The following is a 27021-nucleotide window of genomic DNA, read 5'->3' on the forward strand; positions in this document are numbered from 1 at the left end:
TTAATGTGATTGGTGAAACCCATGATATTGTGTATGAATTAAGGTGGAAAAAGTAAATGAATTAAATGACTTACCTCGAGTCAATCTAAAAGTTTAGCACTCAAGTCCCAACTCTGTTTTAATAATGGAACATGAGAAACAAACATATGAAAATGAGTTACATCAATAATCACCTTTGCCTCATCAAATATTGTTACAAGAAGATATCGTTGATAAAATAAGCTATTAACACTCCGTGGATCTACATAGATATTACAGGTTGCGTCACCATTGAAGTCATCATCCCTTGTTTCGGTTATTGAAACAACCATTTGATTCCTCTCAAGAAACCTGACAATATACCTTCACAATGTGTGACGCACTCTGTCCCTAAGCTTGCCTCCCAAGAACCTGATTCATAAACTAAACTGAAGCCACACTTCAAGACCTCGCAATTCGTAACGTCATTAGTACCATTTGTAACTTCAAATTTTATGGAAGCCTTAGTAGGAACGCATTTCTTCTTATTATCCTCTTCTTGACATTTTTCTATATCCAACCAATTGGTGTAGCCAATGAACACATGAGTCGACTTAATGGTGCGTTCCTCATCACCTGTCTCAAATAAACCTCCAATATGGCAATTAAAGTTGCTAGACAGTGTCTCAACATCGTCAAACTCACATCTGCATTTCAACTGGAGGTTGTTGTTTCGAGTTTTGTAGTGCTCAAATGAGACAATAGCACACAGAGCTATTCCAACAGATCCATTTTCACTCCAGTGTCCAGGAAGTTCTGGATATAACTCTGCTCCAGAAGCTATGTGACTAAACCAAGCAGGAACTTCACTTCCAGGAAAGCAAGTGGCAACCAAAGTTTCAAATGCAAAACCCTGAAAAGTAAATTGAATGTAATTCAGACAACTAACATGAAAGATAGAGTGGAGCATTGACTGTATACAAGTACAGTATTACAAAAGGATGGTTCCTAGTCTAGAGAAACTGAGAAACTATAGATAAAAAGTTTTGAAATTTATTGCTTATATATACAAAAAGGGGATACAGGGGAGCACTAGCAGGAAGAAATACCTTATTGTGGCGATTCAATGCGTCTGAGAGGAGGTGGCTCTTACTGTGAGCATAACATACAATTTGATTCTTCGCAGCTTGCTCTAGTTTTCCACAGTTAGTGAAAATGAATGAGGCGGGGACCTGCTGCGTTGTTGGCATAAGAAGGGCCAAGGGAACGGCTACTGTTTTTAGTGAAATACAACCATGCGCATCTAAGCATTGAAGATTTGGTGGCAGTGTTGAGATAGAAAGTAAACTATCACAATACTTCAAGTCGATCCATTTCAGATGATAGAGTTGACTGATGCTAGATCCCAGGCTGCAGATATCTTTATTTCCCCTTAAGCACAGATGCCGCAACAAGGATACACCGTTCATCCGGAATGGCTGACGGCAGACCACTTGGTCTTTGCATTTAACACAATGCAGTAACATATTTGGTAGCTCTTTTATTGACGTCCTGTCGAGTAGTAAAATCTGCAGGTTTTTCATGTTTTCCTTAATATCAGGAAACCTCGTAAGACTTTCACAACCAGAGAGTATTAGTTCTTCAAGAGCCTTTAACTTGGCGAGACAGTAAGGTAGAGACTCCAACATTTTGCAGTCTTTCAAATTAAGTAACACAAGTTTCTGGAAGTTTTTGATGCTTTTGGGAAGGTTCTTGATTGCAGTGCCATCTAAATGTAGAAATTCAAGATTTTCGGAATTCAGCTCAAACTTTTTAAATCTTGAGCAGCCACTGAGGATGAGAGTCTTCAGAGATATTAAATGCAGTCTTTCTGGTAGAGAAGAAAGCATTACACATCCTCTCAGGTTCATAAAAACAAGGCTCTTCATGTTTTTCATCTCTTTTGGTAGCGTACTCAGATTCGTGCAGCCTTCTAGATTCAATCTCCGGAGATAAAACGCCTTCGACAATGCTGACAGGTCAATCAGATTTGTAGAAAAACTTAGATCCACCCATTTCAACTGTGGCACTTCCTGTGACAACCACTCAAAACATGGTTACCACCAATCAGCTCATTTGTATTGTATACATATATGTTTAGATGTTATATCGATGTGTTTCCTCCAAATAAAACAGTTCTAGTCATAGCTAGCTCATTTTGATGCAAAAGTTAAATGCTAACATAAAGAGAAATTAACAATCGAGAGCACTCAAATGTAGGAAACGCAAATGATGGCACAAAGGATGACATACCTTAGCCTCTTTCCAAACATGTTTAATCTTACTGTAAGGAAGCCTGAGGTCAATAAGATTCTTTGGGTTAAAGTCTGATGGAAGATCATCCAGAGGGAATTTCAGCCAGTGAAAATATCGAATCTCTGGAAATGGAAAGTTAAGCCTCTCGGGCAAGTTTACTTTACAGTCAACTTCACATTGCTGAGGACAAAGAGAATCATAGATTTTGAGGTATCGCAGAGTCTGCGGGTTGAACCTTCTGATAAAATCTTTCTTATCTAAGGCCTTTCCCTTGTTTTCTTCAAATTTGGAAGTGTCTAGGAAAATACCTCTCACCTTGTGCTTTTCCTGAAAACAAGTTAAACGACAAGAAATTAAAACAGTGCATACTTAAACACAAAATCTAACACTAACGAAAGTATATTAATGTGGACTTGTGAGATTTCTTTTACCTTCTTTCCATGTTCTGACCACAGAGTCACAATACTTTCGTCATCATTCCACATTCTTTCCCCCGACTTGTTTTCATTGGATGAACCAAGTTGCTTGCCCAATGTACACAGTAGATTATGCATCTCGATTCGGCCAGCAGAGATGCATATCAACAACATTTCAACAAGATCTCTAACAGCTTCACCAGACTCAGGCACGTACGGATCTAGTCAACATATTACATAATCTTCCTCCTCTGATCTAAAGAAACAAGCTATGTCAAGAAACGCACCCTTTTGTTGATCACTCAATTTGTCATAACTGAATCTCAGTTCAGTTAGGATCTTGGGATTGCAACAATGTGGCAGGGTTACTAGTCTTGCTTCCCACTGATCCTCGTCTTTCCCACAAAGCTCCTTTCCCAATTCCTCAAGGGCTCGTGGATTGCCTCCAGCATACTCCACACATTTTTTGGATAGCTCAGGGAAACTCCCTTCTGCGTGATGGTTGAAGAGTTGAAGAGCTTCTTTATCGTTCAAACCAGAGACCACGTAAGTATCGTCTACCAGTTCTTCGATAGATGACTTGTCACATATTGTAATGACAATCTTGCTTCCATCCCTAATGCGCTCGCGGTTTTTGAGTAAAAATCTACTTGGTCCTTGTGGCTCACATCATCCAAAACAACAAGAATTTTCTTAGTGAACATCTCAGCGTTATCATTGTCTTCCCCATTCATAAGTATGCCCTTCAACCAATCCGACCCATGTTCTTTTGACTTCTCACGGATCCCAAAGATATACTTGTTAAAGACAAAGTTATCTGTCCATTTTTTGAAATAAGCATCTGCGAGAGTGGTTTTACCAATACCAGACATCCCAACAAATCCAACAATTCTAAGTTCAGCACTTTTAAACTTAACTACCTCGTCCAATTCCTTAATTTGTTCCATTCTATTGAATTAATCCCCACCAAACAAGTCAAATGAATGAGGATTTCCTTATTGAATTAAGATCAGTTGTTTAACCAGAGCTTCTCGCGTCACTAGTCAAAGTTTGAAAATTCCCAAGTCACTTTTCTACCAATAATCCCCACAAGAACACGTTCCATCCTTAAAATGATGAAACCGGCTTGAATCCCTTAAAACAATTTCACGTCCCACAACTCTTGAGATCAACTTAATCACTGAGTGGCAATCTTCACAAACACGTAGATTCTTCATCACTGTGATTGTACTTCCTTCAACTGTATTAATCAACCCAAACGCAATAGCAAGCCTTTCACTGTGATACCACAACATCTCTTCTTTCTGTTCATCTTCTACATCATGTAGAGCAGATCTATAGTCAGGAACATAGCCAAATTCCTTCAACTTCTCTTTCAGAAACTCCAACTTCTCATATATTTTCATGCAATGTGGTCGATCACCGGAAAAGAAATCATGCTTTTCCCCTATAAGCACAACCCAACTGCTCCCAGGTTTCTTCATTATCCCTTTCTGCTTCATCTTAACTCTCAGTTTCGATACATTCGACCATCTACCAGCAGAAGCATATATATTTGACAACAAAACATACGCAGCGCTTGATTTTGAGTCCAAATTAAAAATCGCAGCAGCAGCTTTCTCGCCTCTGTCTACATCAGAATGCATCCTACAAGCACTAAGCAAAGCCAACCAAACCATTTCATTAGGTTTCACAACCATGCTCTCGATAAGTTCTTCTGCTTCTTTCAACTCCCCGCATCTTCCCAAGATATCAACCATACAAGTGTAATGTTGAATCTTTCTATCGATATGATTTAATCCGCTTGACATGAAATCGAACAGCTTTCTTCCTTTCTGTAGGAACCCACAATGGCTACAAGCAGAGAGCAAGCCAGTGAAAGTGATCTCATCAGGCTCTTTGTTTAGGCGAATCATTTGACCGAATATGACAAACGCCCACTTTCCACGTCCATGCTGCGCGCAGCCAACAATAATGGAATTCCATGACACAATGCTCTTCTTGAAGATTTCAATGAACACTGAAACGGCATCGTTCACATTTCCACAATCGCTGTACATCATAACGAGAGAATTACCCACAAAGGCATCAGTTCCTAAACCAAGCTTCACTGCTACTCCATGCATCTCCTTGCCCCAATCCAATGTTCCCAAAGCAGAACAAGAGTTTAACCCGCTAGCAAATGTTGATTGGTTCGGTAAGATACTGTTTCTTAACATCCCTGAGAATATACTTAATGCATCTTCGTGCTTTTTGTTCAGACTATAACCTGACAATAGAGCAGTCCACACAGCAACTTGTTCATGAACCTTCTCGTCGAACACCTTCCTAGAATCCTCTGTTCTTTTGCAGTTTGCATAAAAAGTTATGAGCGAAGCAGATACATACTCTTCATATAAAAACCCAGACTTGATGATGAAGCCATGAACTTGTATACCCATATGAAACGCTGGAGCATTTGCACAAGCGGTGATTACACAAGTGAACGTTCTTGAAGTAGATTTTATGCAACAACGCAACATGTTCTTGAACAAATCGAGAGCTTCTCCACTCCTCTCATTCTGGTCTAACCCAGAGATCATTGTCGTCCACGAAATCACATTCCTCCGAGGCATTTGCTTAAACAACTTCAAGGCATCGTCTACTTTACCAAACAGTAAATACCCATGAACCATCGCGTTCCAGGCTGCAGTATCTTTCACAGGCATTTGACAAAACAACCTCTCCGCTTGATCGATCTTACCGGACCTAAAACACCCATTCATCATCGCTGTCCACGAAACAACGCTTCTCTCAGGCATTTCATCGAACAGCTTCACTGCAGTATCCATATCTCCACACTCGACACAACCACTGATCATCGAGTTCCACGAGACAACATCCCTCACGGGCATTTCGTCGAACAGGTTCAACGCATCAACCAATCTATTGTTCCTCGTGTATCCCGTAATCATCTTGGTGTAAAGACTCACATGAGGAGATGGAACCTGGTTGAAAATCTCACGTGCCTCGTCGAGTCTTCGGTTCAACAAGTGATTACATATCGAAACTTCACGATTCTGAAACTCCTTAGCAACCGAGAAGCTCCTGTACCATTTCTCATGGACAACATGAGAAATTGAGAATCTCGAAATGGAGAAAGCTCGAAACTTGAATCGCTGAAAGATGGCGCTACAACTCATACTTGTAACGGCCAGAAACAACGAAGGGGTTTTAAAGCTTTCTGACAAATTGTCTTCGGTTCGAAACTATCATGTGTTAGTCTAACTGTCTGTTAATTTCGTTAAACTTGAACAATAAAGTTTTAAACTTTCTATCAAACAGGCATTGTTTCATTTCGAGCGCATGTGACAAAATTTGTAGTAGATTGATGATTCGATTCATACTTTACGTTGTGTAGATTCTGAATTAATCATATCATAAAACGAGAACCAAAGTTATAAAATCTTCAGAAAGGCAAAAAAGATAATCCGAAATAGTCAACGACAGACAAAAGTAAAACCCTATAGGGCTTTTCACTCGTCTTCCTGGCTACGCAACCTAGCAAGCCTGTTGGTAACAACAACGTCTAGCTGAGAAGCTCTCTCAACTATGGCCTTTCTCTTCTTTGTTGAGACATTGTGAGCAATCTCTGCACAGTAAGTCCTGAGAAGAAACCAAAGCAAAACACAATCATGAGAATTTGTTAACCAATCTCTCACATTCTTCTGGTTTATATCTAACTAAATCATAACAGTTACCTGTTGTGCATCATGAGTAGCTCGAGCTCAGAGGTGTTGTGAACAACGAATTTCTTGAATCCATTGGGAAGGTAGTGACGGGTCTTCTTGTCAGATCCGTAACCAACATTGGGCATCAAGGTGACACCCTTGAACTTTCTCCTCACACGGGAGTCAATACCCTTAGGCCTCCTCCAGCTTTCCTGAACAATAACAAATCGCAAGACAAAAGAACAATCAGAGAATGAAACATTAGAGAAACAAATCAAGCTTTCTGACGAATAACACTAGATGAGAAATGTCAACAGGGTTAAAGTAACAGTAAGCTTATCAAATAAAAAGCAAACTGTGTCGCAAGACCTGTAGGAGATTCACTTTAAGCCCGTAAAAAAACGAAGTAACCAGAAACAGATTTTAGAATTCTGGCTACCAGATACCACAGGGCATTTATATAGATGCAAAATCTCATAGTCCTAATGCATAGATGCAAAATCTCATAGTCCTAATGCACAGATGCAAAATTACATAGTCCTAATGCATCATACTGAAACAATCTCATAGTCTTTTTCAACTATAACATTGTCTCACTATAGAGTAGAAGCAATCATTTCTTTCTCACTATCAAAGTCTAAAATCCAGAGAGTAACGAACGAACAACCTAGGAGATAAAGTTGAATCTCTAAACCTGTAAGGCTGTGACCAAGAAAGGTGGTTTACCTTGACGGTGATTCTGCGATCACTCTGGGGTCTGATGAATTTGGCAGACCTCTTCTTCACGACCTTCTTCGTAAGCAACGGAACCGCCATTTTTTACTCCTCCTTCTCTACAGAATCATCAAAAGGCAAAGAAGCGTGAGAAGAAACTTCGATTTCAATACACATAAACTAACATCAAGGATGTGATTCAGAGAGCGTGAGAGAGAAAGAGAGCTTACGGTGATGAGAGCTCCCGCCGCCGCTAATGTGAAAAGATGTCTTTTGGTAGACTTAAGTTTTCTTATAAATATATAAATTAGGGTTTCTCTGTGTGATGTAGGGGTCAAAAATGTCATTCTGTAAAAGATCAGAGACTGGTCGACAGAATAAACGGCTAGATACTCTAAACGCACAATCAACGGTTGGATCTTAGTTCTTATGTTTTTCAATAGAGGGATTACAAGTTGCTTATAATCTAACTTTTTTGCACAAAACTAATAAACTAAAAAATTAACTTTTTTTCAATCAGAATAATATTTTGATATTTGATACATAATAAGGTTTTTAAATGATAGTTTTTTTTTTAAATATGAATGGCAATTTAAATTGGTTTTTGGAATTTAAAATTAGAGTTTTATATTTTTGGTTTAGAACTTTAGATCTTAAATTTTTCACACTTGAGTTGTTTGTATGTGTTTACATTGATTTAGCCAAATGCTACAATGATGTTCTCTCTTGGTTGAGTAATGTGTTCTCGTATGTCTTGTCTTTCCATAATCTTTCTAGTTTTTAGATGTGTGGAAAAAAAAAACTAAGTAGCACAATGTACATGTTCTAAGCTGTGATGTTCATCAAACAAATCTTAGCTGATGAAGAACATTCACTCAAGACTTTGTAAATATCAGAACGAAACTCATACGAGTTCGGTTCTGATGGTACAGACTCAACCCACTCCTTTTCGACCTTCTGAACATGTGAATTCATCTTCATAACAGCTTCGAACTCGATTTTGCCCTTTAATCTCTTCAAAAACTTCACTGAGAATGTCATTTCAAGGTTCTTGAGTTCAGTTTCTTCGGTCACCTGGATCCCAATCTCAGCACCTTTTGCGCTAGCAAATCCAACCAGCATCGGATTGATGTAATGTTGTGAAGGTTCTGGTTTTGTTTCAATGCTGTATACCTATGAAATTGCCAACATCTTTAAGTTAATGCCTTTAACCAAATTTGAAGAAGAAAATCAGAAAGATGGAACTTTTCTGGATATTAGTCTCATCAAAGAGAGAAATCGATGATGTACCTGAAGATAATCGATTCCCAGGGTGGGAAGAGAGTCTGTAATTCCATGTGAAGCAAGGATGCTCAAGACTCCACTAGAACCAACCGGGGACTTAAGTATCTCCCATGGAGATTTCATCAAAATCTTGTGCTTTTTAGGTTCCTCTGGTGAGCTGCAGACTACTGGAAGCGTTTCTTCTTGGAGAAACCAGATCTATATATTAGTAAAAACATGTACTTTGTGAGAATCTGATAGCCGAAATACAAAACTATTCTCGGAGGAGTTCAAGCCTTAACCTTTTCTGACTCGAATCCAAAATGATCATTGTCCTGAAATAGCTTCTGCAGAGCTTCAATGGTATGTTCAGGGGAAACTATGACAAGTGGTACGCAAGCGCGATCTTCTTCCTGCACATAACCCGACAGTTATCCTGTAAAATCATAACTAAAATGACATGAACATCTTATAGGTGGTAAATTATGCATCAGCTAACCTTTATGAACCTCTGCTCCTCATCAAGTAACGTCTGAAGGTACGAGACTACACCATTCCGATCTTCTGGTTGTTCGTTCTCATGATCATTGAGAACCAAACAAATAGAAACTTTACCCTCAGAGAATAGACTTTGCCCTTGTTGAAGGAAACTGAAGTTATCACCCATTTTCTCTTTGCTTGCATCAAAACTAAGGCACTCTCGTGAAACATTCAGAGTACATTCTGATGCTCTAGCTCTCAGCGTATTGATTTCCTCAATTGCATTCCATCTATTTCATCAAGATTCAAATGAAAACTGAGAAAACACGCTTCTGGCAATGGTTGGTAAATTTCATTAAGTAAATTTACCTCTTCGATGTGGTGTCAATACTTTGCAAAGCTTTCTGAAGCAGTGTGGAGTTTACGTCAAGGATATGATCAGCAAGTAAATTCCTTTGGGACTTTTCTCCAAACCTTAATCCATCAAACACATGATTTTGCTCCAATTCACATAACTTCTTTTTAGCAGCAATAAGACGCTTCTGCTGCTTTTTTCTTTCTTTCCATTCCTGAAATGACAAAGAACGCAGAGTATAAAAGATCAAGAAAGATCACAATTGGAAAGTCTATAAAGACTGGTCAATCTGAAGAGTGAAGAAGAATATGCCTCACAAGCTGCCGCCTTTCTTTCTTGGACCGCTCATCTGCTCGCATATTCACCTCGAGGAGTCCCTTGGGGGGAGTTATATACATCTCCTTTCTTTCTAAATCAACATCAGGAACAATTGCGTCTACAAAAGGTATCCACACAAGCTGATTGGTCTTTGCACTCCCATTGCATACTTCCATGGATGAGTCAAGCAAAACGTGTAGAAGATCATTTCCTCCATTGTCAAAAATATTAGCAACAGTTCCAACAAGTTGACCGGTCTCCTGTACATAGATAACTGATTTAGACCAGAGACTTTTCACAAAATTTGCGACATATATATATCACAAGAGGCAAAACCCACATATATACCTTGAGAAGAACTCTCATGCCTACAAGATCACGAGTGTAAAATTCTCCTTGGTCAAGCTCAGGACGATCATCTTCCTCAGCAAGCAGAGTTGCACCAACGAGTTGTCTCACCTGAAGGAAACAAAACCCACAAAAAATTTGAAATTTAACAAATAATGTTCAAATTGTCTCTACTAAATCTCTCAAGATCACTAAACTACCTGATCAACATCGTCTAACCCTTGAAACTTGAGAATCCAACTCTTCTGCGCAGGATGAGGTCTTCCTTCAACTAACTCAACCTCATCAATCTTATCTTGTCCCATCAATTGTTGCTTTAACCATCTTCTACCAGGCTAATGAAGCAATCACGCCAATGGTAAACCAATGTCAAATCTTATTATTTCCAGAAAAAAAACACAACAAAATGTCCACAAATTTCTCTCAATTTTAATACCTTGGAGAAACGTAAATCAGGGAAATCAGTGTTTGGTTTTATGCAAATCTCCCCTTGTAGGCCATGAACACCAGACAAGAACCCAACCTCAACCAAATCCAAGCCTCTGTCACTACTGGTTTCAACTGATTCTTGAGTAGCTTAAGATCAAAACCAAAATTATAATCAATTCAATAAATCCAGTTGCTAATAACAGCTTCTCGAAACCCAAATTTTCTTAAAGTTTCCACAGCTTGTAAAAAGAACAAGACAGAGAACCCAGAAACGCAAAACAAGAATAAACCCAATTAACAAAATTAGTTACCGGTGCTACGAACGAGGAAGCTGGATTTCCCACGAGCTCTCACGAGACAGAAGTGACATTTTGTACGAGACAATGCCGAGACGGGACGAGATAGTTGGAAGCTTTGGAAACGGTGGGAATTATTGGGATTGAATAGATGAATTGGTGTGAAAGTAATTGAGGTCGAAGAACAGAGAAGCGAAGCTCTCAGCATTATCTCTTCTCTCTCTCTCTCTCTAAGCAATGGATACGACGAATGTCGCAACAACAACAAAAAGATCCCAGCTTTACCGAAACAGTTCAAAGACTCTATCTGGTCCGGAGGGTTCTCATGTTCATTAACATGTTCATGTCATGTGTCCATGTCTCACGTGTGAGCACTTAAGTTTGGTAGATTCAGATTTTATCTTCTAGTGGCTCGCTCGTGCACACCTTAGGATTTTATCAGCCTTGGAAGCATAAGCAGAAGAGATTTGGTGGGCTGATAACATATTTGTTACATAACGGATAGGTTTATGACATCAACAACAAGGAGGCATGAACTGCAGTTCAACCTAACACGACATGACACACTCAGCTTGTTTTGTTATTATTTCTGTCTTGTTGATAGCTCACCATTTTTAACTATCGAGTAAGATAAACGGAGGCGTAGTTTTGTTTCATTTCAATGGAGAAGGAAGAAATCTGTTTTTATGTAACCTTCATAGATAATAGAAACGTTCCTAAGACTATCAAAGAACTTTTAAAGGTTTCTATAAATCATTCATGCATTGTAGACTATAAGGGTTTTGTGAACTGAGCAAAATAATACTTTCATAGGCAAAGAAAGAGCCTGTGACTAGTTTTTAGCAGAGCTCTGGGTCCTGGAAAATTCACTCAGGATAACATCAAAGATAAACATACTAATTTAAACCAGTCACAGAACATAAATAAATGTTAAAACCTAGGACTAGGAGGAAACAAACCAAGCTCAGAAACTGATACACAGCATTACTGAAACTGAGTTACAATTTAAACAATCATCTGTGACTAAAACGTGTATGATATTAAGACAATAACCTTTTTTCCTCTACATGAAACAAGGGGAAGAAACAGAGGGACATAATCAGATTTTGGACCGAGTTAAGTAACATGATTCTGAAACAGCTTTCAGTATTAAAAAAAATTACAAGGTTGGAGAGGAAGGGAATAAGAAACCAGAAGCAGAAGAAGCTTGTTAGACCAAAGAAAGGACTAAGTAAAAATGGATTTAAAACTTACCTACTCTTGTCATTTCCATTAAGCGTATAAATATAGTTAAGTTTCGTTACTTCATTGGATGATATCTGCACATAAGGCATGCAAAATCATAAAACCTTTAATGAGTATTATAGACTATATATATATACCATGAGCTTGACTCGATCATCGCATACTCAGAATTCCTCCAACCTCGAGGTATGAAATCTCATCTGAATGTTGCAAAGCCAAGAGATGGAAAACGTGGGATAACTTTGCTCAGAACCTTTAAAATAAACAAGAGAAGCTGATAGAAGATTCAAGATTCATGGACTCAACAACTTCTGCATTATTTGAATATATTTCTGTATTTCTATGACTGGCAAAGACGCATTTAAAACGTTCTGAATTTACCAGTCCAAGTAGGAAATGAGTCCAGAGAGAGAGAGACATGAACGCAGCTGGTGTTAACTTGCAAAAAGATTTCACGCAATAATAACTCATTTGTACACATCCATTATATCAGCTTAACCAACTGTACATTTGTAACAAACTGCAAGATTTTCTAGGATCTATCTTGGCAGAGAAGAACTAGCAACATCATAAGATTTAAGCCCACAACTAGGTCTTCTATTAAAAAAAACGAGCAAGCAAGGAAACTTACTCTCACTAGACTCAACGAGCTTATTCTTTGGTTACCTAATTAACGACCTAAAAAGAGATATGAGAAACTAATTAAGAGCCAATTTATGACTAAAATTCGGAAGGAAAGAAATCAGAATCTGCACTCGATGTATATAGATAAAAAAAAGAGAAGGAAGCTCTTATTCCTTGTTACCAAATCTCCTGCCAATGATAGGCCGAACATCATCAGCAACAGCCAATGTTTCTAAGAAGGGAAGTATCGAAATCAAACCATCATCAGTTGGATCATCGTACCAACTTTTGATAGGGATCCCATTATTTATTTGCAATCTGTATACCTGAAACAATTAACAAAGAAACGATTTGGATGATCAAGATGGGTCCATGTATACACCAAGAAAGTTCAAAAACTATAATGCGACAGATATTCTTCACACTGAAATTGATGGTTGAGACCTTTCATAAAACATAATCTCAGACTTGAATAATATACCTGCGGACAGTTGTCAATTATAGCCACTTTAGCCAGATCAAGACCCAGAACATTTAAATCCTTGGTGTAAATTCCATCCAAAAGAATGCACGAATCGCGATAAAAACGCTGTGATATGAACTTTCCATCTGGGTCCAATATATCTAGAAGTTGTGAGGCATAGATGCTGTGGCTTGCTGTGAAAATGACGACATGAAACAGTTCTACCACCCTCTCCAAGAACCTGTAAAGGTGTGGCCTTTGTTTCACAAAGACCGTGTTTTCTTGCATGTTGAAAAAGACCCTGAAGGAAAAATCTGCAGCATTACACGATTCCAGAGTTGAATGAACCAAAGTTTCTGCATTTAAGAAAGAAAGAAAATGATATTTGGTAAGTTCAGCAGCTCATTTAACTTGAAGGTAAACAAACAGAAAAATTAAACGAGGATATCATACCATCCAAATCAAGGACAAGGGTCACAGACTTCTTTCTTAGGGTATCCCGAGGCCAGTAATTGGATACAACATCTGATAATTCCGGCTGATTTTTTATAAAAAGCTGCGGGTCAAAGTCTTCAGCTAGTTCAGCTTCAGCATGATCCTCTGGTTCCACGTTGTAGGATCTTGTCCGGTTGAACGCCAGAAACAAGTCATGGTTATCGAGATTAATCTTGTCAACATCTGACTTAATATCATCCGTGTTGGCTGATCCATCTTCTAAGTAAGGAAGTACCATGTACTGCTCAGGAAAGATGTAATGAGGCAAGGGGCTAATTTCAGTGAAAGCATCATTTCCACTTTCATCAAAAGGCAAGCTCGCAATGAGAACGTCAGAAATATAGAAATCAGAAACGTTGCACGTTTGGTTGTCAAAGCAAATCTTGTTGCTGCTCTCGTCGGCTCCCCACCTGGGGGTTTCCCAGTGCACGGAGTTTCCTGCTGTAAATACTAAGGAAAGAAATCTATTAGCTTATTAAATGTCAAACAAAGGCAAACTTATACCAAAACTGCAACAGGAACATATATATACCTCGATCATTTCCATCCAGTTCGTCATTCAGAACAGGTGAAAATATTGTATCTGAGTTTGACATGTAATTGCAAGCAATTTCCTGCACAGAAATGTTAAAACCACAATTAAAAATTTGCTCATCTCGTATCTATGAAAGAAGGATATTCGAAAGTCAACAACACATTTCACACTGTACCGTTTTTTCGACAGATTCAGAACCATCAACTGAAGAAGCAAACGCCTGAGACTGAGAAGTGTCTTCAACAAGCATTTCAGCGGGCTCATTGGTTTCACTATCCCGAGCAAAAGTATCCAAACCTTAAGAAACCGACACAATCATCAGAGAGAAGAAACCAAAAACGATGGATGACACAAGAAACACAGATAATCTACATCAACAATACAAGGAAAAATCTTTACCAGGATGCTGTTTCTCATCATCGTGGCACGTAGGAGTAGTAGCTGTGGTCATGCTTTCCAAGTCCCCTGATATTTTGGATAAAGAGGACGAACTTCTTATAGTTGCTTTATGTTTCTTACAGACACCAAGAACCTTGCTTATCTTGCTCTTCATTTCTATATATGGCATTGGCTCTGTGGATCGAATTAAAACGACCTTGGACCAAGCACGTATAGGTGTAACGAGACCTTATTGAAAGACCAAACCAGCGGAAGATGCTGCAAAAACAGAGCCCATCACAATCAATCAATTGAATAATCAAACACAAAAATCAAAAAAAAAAAAAAAAAGAGAGAGAGAACAGAATCTACACAGCAGGGGACATGGAATCTAGGATCATGGAGACGAAATCGAGAAGACAAACAAACGAAAAGCCAACCTATCAGAAATAGCAAAACCCAGAATCTTAACACAGAAGGAAACCAAACAAAAAAAACCTAACTTTGGTCTCTCTATTCCTAATTCACTCGAGACGGAGAAACAAAATCAAAAATTACATGCTCTACTAACTTCAAATCAAAGATACACTAACATAGAATTCAGTCATCTTTAAGCCGAACTCGAGAGCGATTATACAAAGTACAAAACGAAATCTAGGCAGAATCATAATTCAATTCAAACACAACAAAATTCACAAATCCAGCACAATTTAAGGAAAAAAATAATAAAAAGGAAAAACTTTTTCAGAAAACCCAGATAAAAATGAATGTTTTTTTTCCAATAAATCCAACAAATTCAAAGCAAAAACAACCACAGAATCAGAAATCGAAAGTCAAACAACACAGAAGAAAAAAAAACGAAATTTACAGGTGAAGACGAAGAAGATCGAATTTGAGGAAAGAAGACGAAGACAGACCTGAGAGAGAAAGGAGAGGAGAGGAGAGGAGAAGAGAAGAGAGGAGCTGTATCGTCGTCGTCGTCGTCGTCTTCGTCTACTATGTGTTTGTGTTTTGTGTTTGTGGGTCTGTCTCTCTCTCTTCTCTCTGGGTTTCTCTCACATAACTTCCACGAACGGTCAATAGAGAATGATATGAGCCTTATGACGGCTCTTTATTTCATCTAATCAACGGCTACGATTTGTTCCTTTGGTGGGCGCTTCTACTCCAATAGTTAACCAACACGTGTTCTTGTAGACCAGCTGGACGACTCACCCACATAATTTGACGCGTGTTTAAGCCCCTCGCTTTTCTTTTTTTTTGAGTTTAAAAAATAAACTTTTTTAGATTCTTTTGTTTTTTACGAAAATATTTTAATTGTTCCTCTTTCGTCCACAAAAAAAAGGTAATCGGAAACCAAACTAAACCAAGATTGAATTGAAAAATTTGTTTACATCGTGATAACCAAAACTGATTAAGTGCACACAAACCAAACTGAACCGGATAAACTGAAGTGAAATAAAACCAAATTGACCGGATACTCCAATTGGATTAAATACCAACCCGAGCCAAATTGAAATTTCATTACGCCGAAAAATTACAATTGGATTTTTTAATGGTTTTATTAATTCGTGATTCACACAGTTTGGTAAACGGTTTTTTCGTTTTAAGTTTTTGTTTTGTCTAAAGGCTTTTAAATAACAGCATCAGTTACGTGTTTCATCGGCTTTCATGAGATTCATATAGAACTGATGGAAGTGTCAGAAGATAGATTTGCTTCATTGACTGCTCCAGATTCTTGACTCTACAAGAAGATATATTCTTAGTAAACAGACTAACAAGATATAAAATAAACAAAATCGAAGCAATCATGTTCGATCTTTTTTAGCAAACCTTTTGAATATCACTGTTTGTTGTGGAGACCTGTGGCTGTGGTATAGAGGGTCTTTGTTCCTCGCCTTTTGCTTCTCCTTGCAACTGCTGTTGCTGAAGATAGAGAGCATACTGTTGTTGTTGCCATTGTTGTTGCTGTTGGAACCACTCTTGTTGTTGTTGTTGTTGTTGCTGGAACTGAATTTGCTGCTGATTTTCTGGTTCTTGGCTTTGTTGCTGTGGATTGAGCTGTTCCACTTGTTGAGACTGGGGATACTGGGTTTTGGCTTGAGACTGGTACTGTTTGGAGAGAAGTTGCAGAAGATTCTGATCAAGTTGTGGCTGAGCGTTCTGATTTGGTTGTGGCTGTTCAGACATAAGCTGTTGCTGTTGGTGCTGGTAGTAATAATAGTTATAATAATACTGTTGCCACATCTGGTTATAAGCTTCATGACTCTGCATCTGACCTTCTTGTTGGTAGTTACTTTGCACTTGATTTTGAGGAATCTGAGTTTGAGGATAAGCAAGGGATGTTTGAACCTGAGATGTAGAGTTTTGATATTGGTTCTGCGGATTCTGTGAGTCTGCAGGGTGTGCAATCATGTGCTGACCAAGTATCTGAGTTTGAGGATAAGCATTGGATGTTTGGACCACAGGATGCATTTGAAGTGCAGAGTTCTGAAATTGGTTTTGCGGATTCTGTGAGATTGAGCTTTGTACCGCTACCCCATTGTCTCGAGGAGCAACACCCATTTGCTGACCGAGAGTTCCGACTGAATAAGACATCTGAGGAGGTCTCTCTTGAGAACGAGGTTTCCAATCTTTGTGAGTCTGGTTAAAATCTCTTCTGTGGTACCTGTTCCGACCAGTTTGCCTAAGAGACTCTTGACTTTGGTAACTTTGGGGACTTCTTGAGCCCCTAGGTTGGATCACTATAGCATCTGATTTCACAGTATCTACTGAATTGGACGAAAAGTGAGCTTGTTTCGTGACAAAACCATGGTTTGGTGTGGCTTGGATCGGTTGGCTAACTTCACGAGAGCGTTCACCACCTTCATCCGCTGTTAATCCCATGGACAGATCACTCTGTGACTCACACAAATTCTCCCTCTCAGCAACATTATCGTTTCCTTGAACTAGATTTCCTGAAGCCAGACACCCCCGATTAAGCTCAGTGTTTACATAGTCCACCCGAACAGCATCTTTAGATTGGGCACCATCAGAGTCTAGAGATGACTCTTTCTTTTCTTTTGGTGGCGAATCGACTGTGTTGCTAATGCCTCTGTTTGTTAATAGGTCCTGATTCGAGCACTCACGAGCCTTCTCTCTTCTCTGAATTAACTCTCTAAATGATCTTCCTAAAGGACGGGATTCATGTAACTTGGCTCTAGCAGAATGTGGGAATAATTTGATGTGTCGACCCAAAGCCTTCCTCACATCATGGATGGTTCCAGAGAGATCAATAAACTGCCCAAATCCAAGAGCAATTACTAAGTACCAAAAACATTCTATGCAATCAAGAAATGGGGAAAAAATGAAATAGACGACAGAATCTCCTATCTGTAATAAAAAGCTTACCTCCATGTATAAATTTGATATCTCCTCTTTGTCCTCTGCGCTCAGACCATCGGAAGAATCTGCCTGGTGAGATATTTCCTTATCTATGATAGGATCTAACCGATCCACTTGTCGCGACCCTCCATGCATCATTAAGAGTCTTATAAGTTCCTATTAGCGCAAAGATTAACAGTGATTGAAAGTTAAACATGGTAACAGACATTTACAGAAATTCAGTGGACAATTATGATTTCCATGTGAGGAATTATGATTATAAGTTTGAAGAGATTCACACTGCCAGCCAATTAACACACCTCAAGAAGTAATTTATAGTGAGGAACTTTCTCATTGCCTTCTATCAGAATCTGAGCTGCATCATCAGCACTATCTGTAATCTACAAAAAGGAGGACAACCATAAGATAATGAACAAATTCTAAAATATGTGATGCATTGAAGGTAAGGTAGTGAGTAGTGACCCAAACAGTTCCTATAGCTCTAAACTTTGACATGTCATTAACAGATAACTGAAATACAAACCTTTCCGAGTCGGACACATTACTTACCATGTACTTGAGGCGAGACAATCGAACATACAGCAGTCCGGTGGTTTCCAAATTTTCTTTTCCAATGAGTGTTTTCTCCAGAGCTTCTCTGTATATAGTAACAGCAGCTTCAAAATTACCCTGCATCGAACACTGCATAATCAGATATTCTTGACCACTGAGATATCAAAACCAGATGGTACCGAGTAGTGTATCATTCTTACCAGACGCTTTTCCATGTTAGCCTTTTTAGTTACATTTTCAACAAAACCAAAACCCAGTTCCTCACTACATCGAGACAAAGCAACTGAAGCAGCAGATGCATCTCCAACGTGTTCCTTGAATCTTGCATTGAATAGATGGATAACAGATGCATTCTACGATGAACATACAAGGTGTCATGCAAATTTATAAACCTAGTAATTCATCTACCTTGTATCTGATTTTTTTAGATACACTAAAGAAAAATAACCCTATTTACCTTGACAAAAGTCTGTGACGCTCGAGCCAATGCAAAGTTTGCTAGCTCCCTTCCACCCTTGATTTCGACAAAATCCACATAGCGGAACCAGAACTCGGTGTAATTAGCGCAAGGTATTAAGCATCTCTCATAAAGCTTAATAGCCTGCAATTAAAAAAGGAAACAAGTTTTATATACAAACAAGAAGAGCCTAACTGAATCAAAAACAAAGGAATACCTCTTACCCAGTCAAAGTCCCCAAATGACTCGGCGAAGTTCAAATATGCATGCCAATTTTCCAGCTGATTAGCGTCCAACGGATTTACATGAAAATAAGGCCTGCGGATATTTGTCTCAAAGCAGCTTATCTTCTCCATCAACTTCTGTGAATCTTGATAGAACTGTTCCCCAATTGACAAATATGCATGCAGTGCTTTTGACAAAGCTGAGCTAGAGGAAGGACCCATCAAGTCTCTCACAACAACAGAGATCTCCGCATCAGTGTGACGTGTAGGGACCAAATCTTCTTCCATAGGGTCTGGAGAAAGGTCTCCGTTAACATCTATTCCACATTTAATCTTCTCTTTCAAAGAAGCCCCAATCTTCCTGAAGCTGAAGAAAGTGCATGACAAGTATAATGTAATGGAGAAAGACAAACTTAAGCTACAGGAACTCGAAGAACTGGAAAATTGTAGTAGTTTTAGAACATATGTAAAAGGACATACTTTTTGTAATAGAGATCCAACTTTTTGGACGGATTTTTCAGGGTCCGGAGATATACATGAGCCAGTGAACTCCATTCCTTTTGGCCCAAAAGATATTCTATATATTTGTCCCAAAGAGTACAGCAAGAGTAATCTTTTCCAACAAATGAAAGTCCCCTTTCAAATAATCTGTCAGAAGGGAAGTAATCAGCTCCAAACCATCCGTCAATGGTAATGGATACAGGAAAATTAAAGTAAACTACAACTTAAATAATTGAATATGCTGAACAGCTTAAACAATTTGAGCCAACTCTAGTAACTAGAACAATTCTAATGATCTATTGCGCATTCCAAATTACAATTGACGTTACAGATAATTGGTTAGTCAAAGAATAAAACACAAGGGCCTACCCAAAATGCAGAAATACCAACTAACATCATGAGGATCCTCATAAGCAGCAACACCGAATGCGCAATAGTCGAGCCATACAGCTACAGAATAAGTAGCTGATTTGACTGCTCTTTCGAAAACTTCAACAGCATCTTCCAAAGTGCATAGCTTTATCTTATGGTACGCATATTTCTTCCAATAGCCATGGCACAACGGAAACTCCAACAAGAAAGCATCGTAAACTAAACATAGCTTCTTAATATCATCCTACAATAGCAAGTTCAACGATTTTTAAGTTCATGAGAAACAAAAGTTTCCAAATTTAAATCAAAGAACCCTAATTTTAGATCACCAAATCAGACATGCAACTACAATGAGTGTGACTTACGGGGAACGAAGACTCGATTTCGGAGATTAACAAAACCCATTCATCAAAATCAAGTGCTCCACTGGAAAAAGTTTCTTGTAATCTGTCGTTTTCGAGGAAATCTGCAAACGAAATCAACCCATTGAGGTGATGACTTAAGATTCTACTTCCTTCTTTGAGTAATGGCGGAAACTGATGCACAGAGAGAGAAAGAGAGAGAGAGAGAGAGAGAGAGAGAGAGAGAGAGAGAGAGTTAGGGTTTACCAGTAGATCCCTTTAATTCTGGAGACGGTGGCAATGGTTCCTTATCGGAGACGGCGGTCCTAACCTCCGTCGTCACCATTTTATCGGGGACGGCGGTCCTAACCTCCGTCGTCACCATGGTTGGACAAGACTTTGAATTTGTTTTTTTTAAGGAAATTTCTCTTACTTTTTTAAGATCTTCGGTTCAAACTTCAAACTGGTCTGAATAATATTTTAATTAAAAATTATATATATATATTAACCTCATCAAATTAAATATGAATAGAGATTACATAAACATAAAATTATATTATTTATATCATAACATTAACATATAATAATTATGTAAATATTTGTAAAATACTAAAAATTAGGGACAAATAAAGTTATTTTATATTTAATAGAACAAAAATTATTTTCAAAAATAAAGAAAATAGAGTTTTTTAAGAAAGGAAAAAATGATAACTATGAAAAATTCAGGCAGAGTCTGTTACTCGATCCCAATGTAATGATGCCTTCTACAAATGGACTTACCTCATACCACTGCACTAGCGTTACTTCACATGTTTCGATATTTTTTTTTCATTTATTTATTCTTTTGTTTTTAAATTCTCTTTTATAATTCTAAACAACTATCATAAACCAAAAAGATATAGCAAGTGTTTTTCATATAATTAATTCTAAGTCGAACAAAGATTTTTTTTTTTTTTGTTGGAATAACAAAGAAAGTTTCCAGTAGCAGGGTTCGTTCGTGCAGGTATCTTTTTATATCTTTTTGTCTCCGGCCTGCGTGCTGTAGGGCCTTTGGCCTTGTTTCTGCTACTTTTGGGCCTAGAAGCCTTGTATCTCGATTTAAAATATATTAAAAAAAAAAAAGGAATAACAAATAAAGTTAGAAAAGGTCATGGTATCAACCCCTAGTATAGAAAAAAGGGGAAATAGTACCCAAGGAATTATCTAAAGCTTCAAATCCCAAAAGGGAAAGGATTATTTAAACCGACCTCTCGGCTCTATATAAAAAACTCTTAGCCCCTTCTCAACTTCTCACCAAACAAATCCATTACATACTTCCATATCTCTCTTCAAAAAACTTGTTTCTCTCATTCCAAAGTTAAGAACCAGAAACACGATCATGGCTTTGATTAAAAACAACATGTTTTTCACTTCATTGTTGATTCTTGTAGTTCTTTTTGGAGTTGCGGTTGGAGGAACCATTCACAAGGTCGGTGTTGGTGCCGGATTTAGCACCCCCAACATACCGATCTAAACCGGAAAGATAATTCAATTGATTAACTGGGAATCCAGTTAATATCCACTTAACGTTTATTTGAGGCCTGTTCGGAAGAAGGCGGCCCAGCCCGAAGATAAGCCGACTTCCCAATTCGCCTGGTGACCGATTTGAAGAGAAGAAGCAACTTTCCTTATCTTAGTTTGAATTATAGGGAAAGTTAATATTGTTGATAATCTAGAGAAAGTATAAAGAGGGGGAAACCCTCTCCTTGTAAGACATCCAACAATTAATACTAAAATCCTAGTTCTTCATTGTTCTTGAGTAGAAAACCCTAACTTCTTCTTCAAGAGATCAAAACTCCTCTTTATTATCTAGCTTTCATCCAGTTTTTTTAGAGAGATCTTAAGTGAATTTGTTCCCCACTCAAACAAATTTATTGTGTGAATCCTAGATTCAACAATTGACGCCGTTTGTGGGGACAAAAAATCGTCTTTACAAGATAATCTCTCAAAGCAGCTCGACCGAAAAGTTCCCTTCAAGCCTACGACAATGTCTCCAGTCACCAGCAACAGCATCATCGGCGCAAACCGCACCTCTTCAAGTGTATCCAATGTCACAGGCGTAGCACCTCCTCGGGGTGACATCGAAGCACAAAGTGACGCTCCAACCACGAAAACAACAGCCGTTTACATTCGTCGTGCATCGCTACGTCGGTCAACCCAACCGATAACTGCCCCGAACTCCCAGTTGAGGTCAGATCTGAAGGGGATCCCAGCCAGGGAATAGGCCGAACACGCGAACAACCAGTCCACCTCGATACGGAGCATTCAGACGAACCACCCTTGAGCGGGGAAACGATGCGCGCCACGGAGCAATAACCCGGGGTCCGAACCAAGAATCCCCCTGATCGCACTACAACAGCGGTCCAAAACCCGCAGGTCGTCTCTATGGAAGATTTCAAGATCTTGTTTGGCACCATGACAAAAGAGATTTACCAGTTGATCTCCGACACCAATCGCAGATTCGATGCAGTTGTAACACAGACGACCCCATCACTAGTCTCCGCAGGGCAGTCGCTTGTACTCAGGACAGGCGATCTTACCCGTCGTCTCGATTTCTCGGACATACCGACGGTCAACCAATCGGAGCGAAGGACCCTCCTCCCACAGGAAACGCTCGAGCCTCCGACCATCGAACTCGGGCTCACGGATCCATGAGACCCCGATTATCCTGATCGCTCCCTCAACGAACACGGGAGCTTGCCTCGAGATCAAGGAGATCTAGTCACAGATTCGCGGCATGAGCTCGCTCCTCCACCGGGCTATCAGCACAGCTCCAGATATCGACAGGATTGTCGAGGCCACTCGGCGAATCCCCTTCACTCAGCGGATTCTGCAAGCCGCCATACCGAACATCAAGCTGAAGCTCCCAACCTACCTCGGGGATAAGGATCCAGTCCTCTTCATGACATCCTTCATGGCAACTGTAGCCAAGGCGCGATTCACTGACGAACAAAGGGATATCGGATGCTGCCAGCTGTTCGTCGATAGTCTTTCCGGCCTCGCCTTAACTTGGTTCACAACGCTCGAGCCGAACTCGATTGACAACTTTAACCAATTATTAACGGCCTTTCTCAAACATTATCGGATCTTCATCGAGCGAGGTGTCACGAGTTCAGATCTCTTGGAAATGGCCCAATAACCCGGTGAGCCCATTGGCAGTTTCCTGGGCAGATTTAAAGAAAAATTGTCGAACGTTTCCGTCCTAGAAGATGCCGCGATCGCTGCCTTTAGGAAGGGTCTTCTTCCCGGATCAGCCTTACGGAAGGACCTCAACATCTGAGAGCCTAAAGACCTTGATGACGCGCTACATCGAGCCTCCCGATTTGCACTCGTGGAAGATGAGGACGCCCGATTGGCCGTGAAAATGACCTCGACACCATCGGGATGAACACCACGAGCCCCGAAAGCATCACGACCCTCAGGATCGAAAGAAGGGCATCGTCCATGCAGTCTCTGAGGTAGATGGCCAAAACAAGCAACCATCCGGTCCGAAGGAGTTATACTGCGATTTCCACATGATAGCCGGCCACTCCACGCACGAGTGCGTCCATCTAAAGAACTACCTATATGGAAAGTACCTTTCTGGCGAAACCGAAGCCGTCTTTCAGCCCAAAAGCATCCGTGGAGGCAGAGATCGCTGTGGAGGATGGCGAGGTGGTTGATCTAACGGTGGCCGCGGTTCAGGAGGTGCCTGGCAAGGATACGTAAAAAACGGCCCGGCTAGCCAGCAAATCAAGTGCCCGCAAATCGCCAAGACGAAATGCTCCAATAAGACGAACTACCTGGTCCTCCCAAGCGACAGAGAGGGCAGAATCCCGAGCGCGCCAACTCCCCTCTTAGAGGTCGAATAACTATGATTCTGGGCCCACCAGGGGATTGTGCTGACTCCGTTCGAGCATTGAAGAAAAAGGCGCCTCAAGTTTGCTGCCTTCAGGCAACCTCGAACGAACCTCCGCTCTGCGCGGATCCTATATTATTCACACCAAAGGACACCAAAGGAATCCAACACCCCCATTCAGATCCCCTGGTTATCGAAGTAGCTATGGGCGAGTTCGATGTCGAAAGAGTCATGGTCGACACTGGGAGCACCGTTAACGTTCTTTTCTGGCGGACGCTGGAAAAAATGGGCATCAAACCAGAGTAGGTGAAACCCGAGACTCGAACGTTGACCGGCTATGACGGGATAGCTAAAATGTCGTGGGCGACGTAAAATTACAAGTACGCGCTGGCGGGGTGACCCGGAAAACTAGATTCATGGTCATCGATGAACTCCCAATTTAAAACGCCATTCGAGGAGCACCGTGGATATGCGCGATGCAAGTTGTACCGTCAATTTACCATCTTTGCCTTAAATTCCCGACCACCACAGGGATCTGCACGATCTACGGCGATCAAAGGATGGCCCGATCCTGTTCTGTAATCGAAAAGAAGCAAAGGAAAACGGAGGACGCATAGCAATTACAGAGCGGTGACCACCTTACTCGTCCTCATAAGCCGGAGCGAGACCGTCTTAAGTCTCTGGAATGTCGGATCATCCAGGCAAACATCGATCCTTCCAATCCCTCATGAACTGTTGGCATCGGGCCCGTAATCGAAGACCAAATGAAGACAAAGCTGATCTCTTTTCTGCAATCCCGGTCCTCCACATTCGCTTGGTCGCCTGAAGTCATCTGCCACAACCTTAACATTGACCCCACGTCCAAGCCGATCAGGCAAAAACACAGGCGCTTGGGTCCCGATCGAGCAAAAGCAGTCCAGGACGAAGTCGAACTATTAATCCAAGCAGACCAAATAATGGAGGTCCAGTAGCCCGATCGGTTGGCTAATCCATTCGTGGTCAAAAAGAAGAACGGCAAGTGGAAAGTATGCATGGACTTCACTGACCTCAACAAAGCGTGTCCTAAGGATAACTTTCCCTTGCCACACATAGATCGTCTCGTCGAGGCCACAGTCGGAAACCAACTACGCTCGTTCATGGATTTCTTATTGGAATACAACCAGATCGCCATGAGCTCAACCGATCGCGAGAAAACGACATTCATCACAAACAGGGGAACCTACTGTTATAAAGTTATGCCGTTCGGACAAAAAAACGCCGGGGCGACCTACCAACGATTGGTGAATATGATGTTCGCCGATCTACTCGGCCGCACCAAGGAGGTCTATATTGACGATATGCTGGTCAAATCCTTGATCGCGGAACAACACATTCAGCATCTCGCCGAATGGTTTGATATCCTGGACAAGTTTCAAATGAAGCTGAATCCGACGAAGTGCACTTTTGGGGTCACATCAGGCGAATTCCTGGGATTCATCGTTACCGAACGAGGAATAGAGGCAAATCCAAAGCAGATTGAGGCCATACTCGGACTGCCATCTCCAACTAACAAACGGGAAGTCCAATGCCTGACCGGCCGGATCGCCGCTTTGAATCGATTCATCGCTCGGTCATCCGACAAATGCCTTCCTTTCTACCAACTCCTCCGAGGAAACAAAGATTTTTATTGGGACAAAGATTTTCATTGGGACAAAAGCCTTCCTTTAGCTCACGCGTTCCAGGAGCTAAAGGAGTATTTGACCAGTCACCCAATGCTGGTTAAGCCAGAGGATGGCGAGACATTTTATCTGTATGTCTCAGTTTCCAGCTCGGCAGTCAGCGGCGTCCTAGTTCGTGACAATCGCAGCGACCAAAAACAATTTTCTACACTAGCAAGGCCATGAGCGACGCGGAGTCTCGATACCCCACGCTGGAGAAGCTGGCCCTTGTCGTGATTACTGCTACGCGTAAACTCCGACCTTATTTCCAGTCGCACTCCGTCGTCGTGTTTACCGATCAGCCACTCCGAACTATCCTCCATAGCCCTCTCCACTCTGGACGAATGGCAAAGTGGGCGGTCGATTTAAGCGAATATGATATCGAATACCGCTCTCGTCCGAGTTTGAAGTCGCATGTTTTGGCTGATTTCATCACCGAGCTATCCCCTGACCTCGGGGACCCTACCCCCAAACAGGAACATTGGACGATGTTCGTTGATGGCTCATCATCTCATCAGGAAGCTCAATTTTAAAGCTTCCAATAACGAAACAGATTATGAAGCCGTTCTCGCGGGGCTCCGTTTAGTGCGAGGACTCGGCGTGACGCATTTGCAAGTTTTCTGCGATTCTCAATTAGTAGTTAGCTAGTTCAGTGGCGAGTTCGACACCAAGAACAAGCGAATGGGAGCGTACCGTCAATTGGTCAGGACACTGTCCGGGGAATTTACTTCTTTTTCTGTGACAAAATTCCCTAGGGACGAGAACGCATCAGCCGACGCCCTCGCAGCCTTGGCAAATAATTTGGATCCTGATTTACGGTGTACCATTCCAGTCGAATGCATTGAAGCACCTAGCATCGATCTAGTCAGCCTGATCTCCGTCATCAACGACGATTCGGTTCCAATGGAAATCGACGAACCAATAGAGGACTTGTCCGACGTCACGAAGCCACCCGACAATTTGCAAATTGAGATTAAGCTGTATATCTCTGAAGGAGTCATCCCGCCAGATCGTTGGGCAGCTCGGCGTCTGAAAGCGCGAAGCGCCAAGTACATCCTTTTGGATGGGAATTTATACCGTCGTAGTTCGTCTGGGGTATTCCTTACCTGCGTTAGTCGCGACGAAGCCGAACGAATCATGATGGAAGTACACGAAGGTGAGGGTGGTAATCACTCTGGTGGACGGACACTTGCTTTGAAAATCAAGAAGGATGGTCATTACTGGCCAACCATGGTAGCCGACTGTGAGGCCTTTTCGGCGAAATGTGAAGCCTGCCAGCGTCATGGGCCAATGCCGC

The 27021-nt window shown here is 40.7% G+C and overlaps 7 protein-coding genes across 25 annotated transcripts; all 7 read right to left on the reverse strand.

Annotated features, from left to right (window-relative positions):
* Positions 1-57: 57 nt before the first annotated feature.
* Positions 58-3747, reverse strand: LOC104728522 (disease resistance-like protein CSA1). The gene is made up of 4 exons (XM_019232221.2): positions 2685-3747; positions 2251-2580; positions 1068-2030; positions 58-871 (listed from the first exon to the last, which is right to left on the reverse strand). The coding sequence occupies exons 1-4, from the start codon at positions 2841-2843 to the stop codon at positions 296-298; spliced, it is 2028 nt and encodes a 675-aa protein (XP_019087766.2). The 5' UTR covers positions 2844-3747; the 3' UTR covers positions 58-295.
* LOC109127381 (disease resistance protein LAZ5-like) lies at positions 2895-3616 on the reverse strand. Its single transcript, XM_087472769.1, has 2 exons — positions 3338-3616; positions 2895-3248 (listed from the first exon to the last, which is right to left on the reverse strand). The coding sequence occupies exons 1-2, from the start codon at positions 3614-3616 to the stop codon at positions 2895-2897; spliced, it is 633 nt and encodes a 210-aa protein (XP_087328895.1).
* Positions 3645-5989, reverse strand: LOC104728523 (pentatricopeptide repeat-containing protein At5g46460, mitochondrial). Of its 2 annotated transcripts, XM_087471329.1 has the most exons (2): positions 4193-5901; positions 3645-4147 (listed from the first exon to the last, which is right to left on the reverse strand). In XM_087471329.1, the coding sequence occupies exons 1-2, from the start codon at positions 5849-5851 to the stop codon at positions 3743-3745; spliced, it is 2064 nt and encodes a 687-aa protein (XP_087327455.1). In that variant the 5' UTR covers positions 5852-5901; the 3' UTR covers positions 3645-3742. The 2 variants fall into 2 exon arrangements, with proteins under 2 accessions (XP_087327455.1, XP_087327454.1); XM_087471328.1 differs by having other exon boundaries at positions 3645-5989.
* Positions 5990-6068: 79 nt separating this feature from the next.
* Positions 6069-7420, reverse strand: LOC104724735 (large ribosomal subunit protein eL32z). The gene is made up of 4 exons (XM_010443279.3): positions 7324-7420; positions 7106-7212; positions 6410-6591; positions 6069-6314 (listed from the first exon to the last, which is right to left on the reverse strand). Exons 2-4 carry the CDS (start codon positions 7193-7195, stop codon positions 6185-6187), a joined length of 402 nt encoding a protein of 133 aa, XP_010441581.1. The 5' UTR covers positions 7196-7212; positions 7324-7420; the 3' UTR covers positions 6069-6184.
* Positions 7421-7852: 432 nt separating this feature from the next.
* LOC104724736 (uncharacterized) lies at positions 7853-11215 on the reverse strand. 2 transcript variants are annotated; one of them, XR_015570692.1, is made up of 10 exons: positions 10598-11215; positions 10294-10433; positions 10058-10192; positions 9858-9968; positions 9504-9769; positions 9206-9405; positions 8856-9126; positions 8659-8769; positions 8384-8575; positions 7853-8266 (listed from the first exon to the last, which is right to left on the reverse strand). XR_015570692.1 is itself a non-coding variant. In XM_010443280.3 (10 exons), exons 1-10 carry the CDS (start codon positions 10788-10790, stop codon positions 7919-7921), a joined length of 1962 nt encoding a protein of 653 aa, XP_010441582.2. In that variant the 5' UTR covers positions 10791-11130; the 3' UTR covers positions 7853-7918. The 2 variants fall into 2 exon arrangements, 1 of the variants encoding a protein (XP_010441582.2); XM_010443280.3 differs by having other exon boundaries at positions 9509-9769; positions 10598-11130.
* A 385-nt stretch (positions 11216-11600) lies between these two features.
* On the reverse strand, positions 11601-15427 carry LOC104724737 (uncharacterized). 15 transcript variants are annotated; one of them, XR_015570701.1, is made up of 10 exons: positions 15240-15405; positions 14695-14762; positions 14344-14601; positions 14120-14241; positions 13942-14023; positions 13368-13859; positions 12933-13270; positions 12209-12777; positions 11992-12080; positions 11601-11901 (listed from the first exon to the last, which is right to left on the reverse strand). XR_015570701.1 is itself a non-coding variant. In XM_019232218.2 (8 exons), exons 3-8 carry the CDS (start codon positions 14510-14512, stop codon positions 12619-12621), a joined length of 1362 nt encoding a protein of 453 aa, XP_019087763.1. In that variant the 5' UTR covers positions 14513-14601; positions 14695-14762; positions 15240-15405; the 3' UTR covers positions 11601-12618. The 15 variants fall into 15 exon arrangements, 3 of the variants coding, with proteins under 3 accessions (XP_019087763.1, XP_087327456.1, XP_087327457.1); XR_015570698.1 differs by lacking the exon at positions 14695-14762 and having other exon boundaries at positions 12008-12080; positions 15240-15410; XR_015570697.1 differs by lacking the exon at positions 14695-14762 and having other exon boundaries at positions 15240-15410.
* Positions 15428-15788: 361 nt separating this feature from the next.
* LOC104724739 (pre-mRNA-processing factor 39-2) lies at positions 15789-20653 on the reverse strand. 3 transcript variants are annotated; one of them, XM_019232209.2, is made up of 12 exons: positions 20418-20653; positions 20175-20275; positions 19807-20053; positions 19417-19584; positions 18937-19303; positions 18713-18856; positions 18456-18608; positions 18253-18372; positions 18003-18083; positions 17710-17859; positions 16153-17598; positions 15789-16063 (listed from the first exon to the last, which is right to left on the reverse strand). In XM_019232209.2, the coding sequence occupies exons 5-12, from the start codon at positions 19222-19224 to the stop codon at positions 15998-16000; spliced, it is 2448 nt and encodes an 815-aa protein (XP_019087754.1). In that variant the 5' UTR covers positions 19225-19303; positions 19417-19584; positions 19807-20053; positions 20175-20275; positions 20418-20653; the 3' UTR covers positions 15789-15997. The 3 variants fall into 3 exon arrangements, with proteins under 3 accessions (XP_019087754.1, XP_087331117.1, XP_019087755.1); XM_087474991.1 differs by having other exon boundaries at positions 19828-20053; positions 20418-20624; XM_019232210.2 differs by having other exon boundaries at positions 19824-20053; positions 20418-20624.
* Between the last annotated feature and the right edge of the window lie 6368 nt (positions 20654-27021).

This window comes from Camelina sativa, chromosome 11 (assembly GCF_030686135.1).
Source record: "Camelina sativa cultivar CO46 ecotype springtype chromosome 11, ASM3068613v1".
In the NCBI taxonomy this organism is placed as follows: Eukaryota; Viridiplantae; Streptophyta; class Magnoliopsida; order Brassicales; family Brassicaceae; genus Camelina; species Camelina sativa.

What these genes read in the sequence shown, in the direction of transcription:
- LOC104728523 (XM_087471328.1), bottom strand. Translation starts at nt 5,851, where the DNA reads ATGAGTTGTAGCGCCATCTTTCAGCGATTCAAGTTTCGAGCTTTCTCC.
- LOC104724736 (XM_010443280.3), bottom strand. Translation starts at nt 10,790, where the DNA reads ATGCTGAGAGCTTCGCTTCTCTGTTCTTCGACCTCAATTACTTTCACA. An exon ending in GGTTAGACGATGTTGATCAG is followed by an intron (nt 9,969 to 10,057) that starts GTAGTTTAGTGA and finishes TGTTTCCTTCAG; the next exon opens with GTGAGACAACTCGTTGGTGC. An exon ending in AGAAAGAAAGGCGGCAGCTT is followed by an intron (nt 9,406 to 9,508) that starts GTGAGGCATATT and finishes TTGTCATTTCAG; the next exon opens with GAATGGAAAGAAAGAAAAAA.
- LOC104724735 (XM_010443279.3), bottom strand. Translation starts at nt 7,195, where the DNA reads ATGGCGGTTCCGTTGCTTACGAAGAAGGTCGTGAAGAAGAGGTCTGCC. An exon ending in ATCGCAGAATCACCGTCAAG is followed by an intron (nt 6,592 to 7,105) that starts GTAAACCACCTT and finishes GTTATTGTTCAG; the next exon opens with GAAAGCTGGAGGAGGCCTAA. An exon ending in CTACTCATGATGCACAACAG is followed by an intron (nt 6,315 to 6,409) that starts GTAACTGTTATG and finishes GTTTCTTCTCAG; the next exon opens with GACTTACTGTGCAGAGATTG.
- LOC109127381 (XM_087472769.1), bottom strand. Translation starts at nt 3,616, where the DNA reads ATGGAACAAATTAAGGAATTGGACGAGGTAGTTAAGTTTAAAAGTGCT. An exon ending in TTCTTGTTGTTTTGGATGAT is followed by an intron (nt 3,249 to 3,337) that starts GTGAGCCACAAG and finishes ATATGTGACAAG; the next exon opens with TCATCTATCGAAGAACTGGT.
- LOC104724737 (XM_087471330.1), bottom strand. Translation starts at nt 14,512, where the DNA reads ATGCCATATATAGAAATGAAGAGCAAGATAAGCAAGGTTCTTGGTGTC. An exon ending in TGATGAGAAACAGCATCCTG is followed by an intron (nt 14,242 to 14,343) that starts GTAAAGATTTTT and finishes CGGTTTCTTAAG; the next exon opens with GTTTGGATACTTTTGCTCGG. An exon ending in CCTTGTCCTTGATTTGGATG is followed by an intron (nt 13,271 to 13,367) that starts GTATGATATCCT and finishes TCTTAAATGCAG; the next exon opens with AAACTTTGGTTCATTCAACT.
- LOC104728522 (XM_019232221.2), bottom strand. Translation starts at nt 2,843, where the DNA reads ATGTTGTTGATATGCATCTCTGCTGGCCGAATCGAGATGCATAATCTA. An exon ending in GGTCAGAACATGGAAAGAAG is followed by an intron (nt 2,581 to 2,684) that starts GTAAAAGAAATC and finishes ACTTGTTTTCAG; the next exon opens with GAAAAGCACAAGGTGAGAGG. An exon ending in ATGTTTGGAAAGAGGCTAAG is followed by an intron (nt 2,031 to 2,250) that starts GTATGTCATCCT and finishes TGGTTGTCACAG; the next exon opens with GAAGTGCCACAGTTGAAATG.
- LOC104724739 (XM_019232209.2), bottom strand. Translation starts at nt 19,224, where the DNA reads ATGGAAGAAGATTTGGTCCCTACACGTCACACTGATGCGGAGATCTCT. An exon ending in TATCAAATTTATACATGGAG is followed by an intron (nt 17,599 to 17,709) that starts GTAAGCTTTTTA and finishes GGATTTGGGCAG; the next exon opens with TTTATTGATCTCTCTGGAAC. An exon ending in CAAACAGTGATATTCAAAAG is followed by an intron (nt 16,064 to 16,152) that starts GTTTGCTAAAAA and finishes ATCTTCTTGTAG; the next exon opens with AGTCAAGAATCTGGAGCAGT.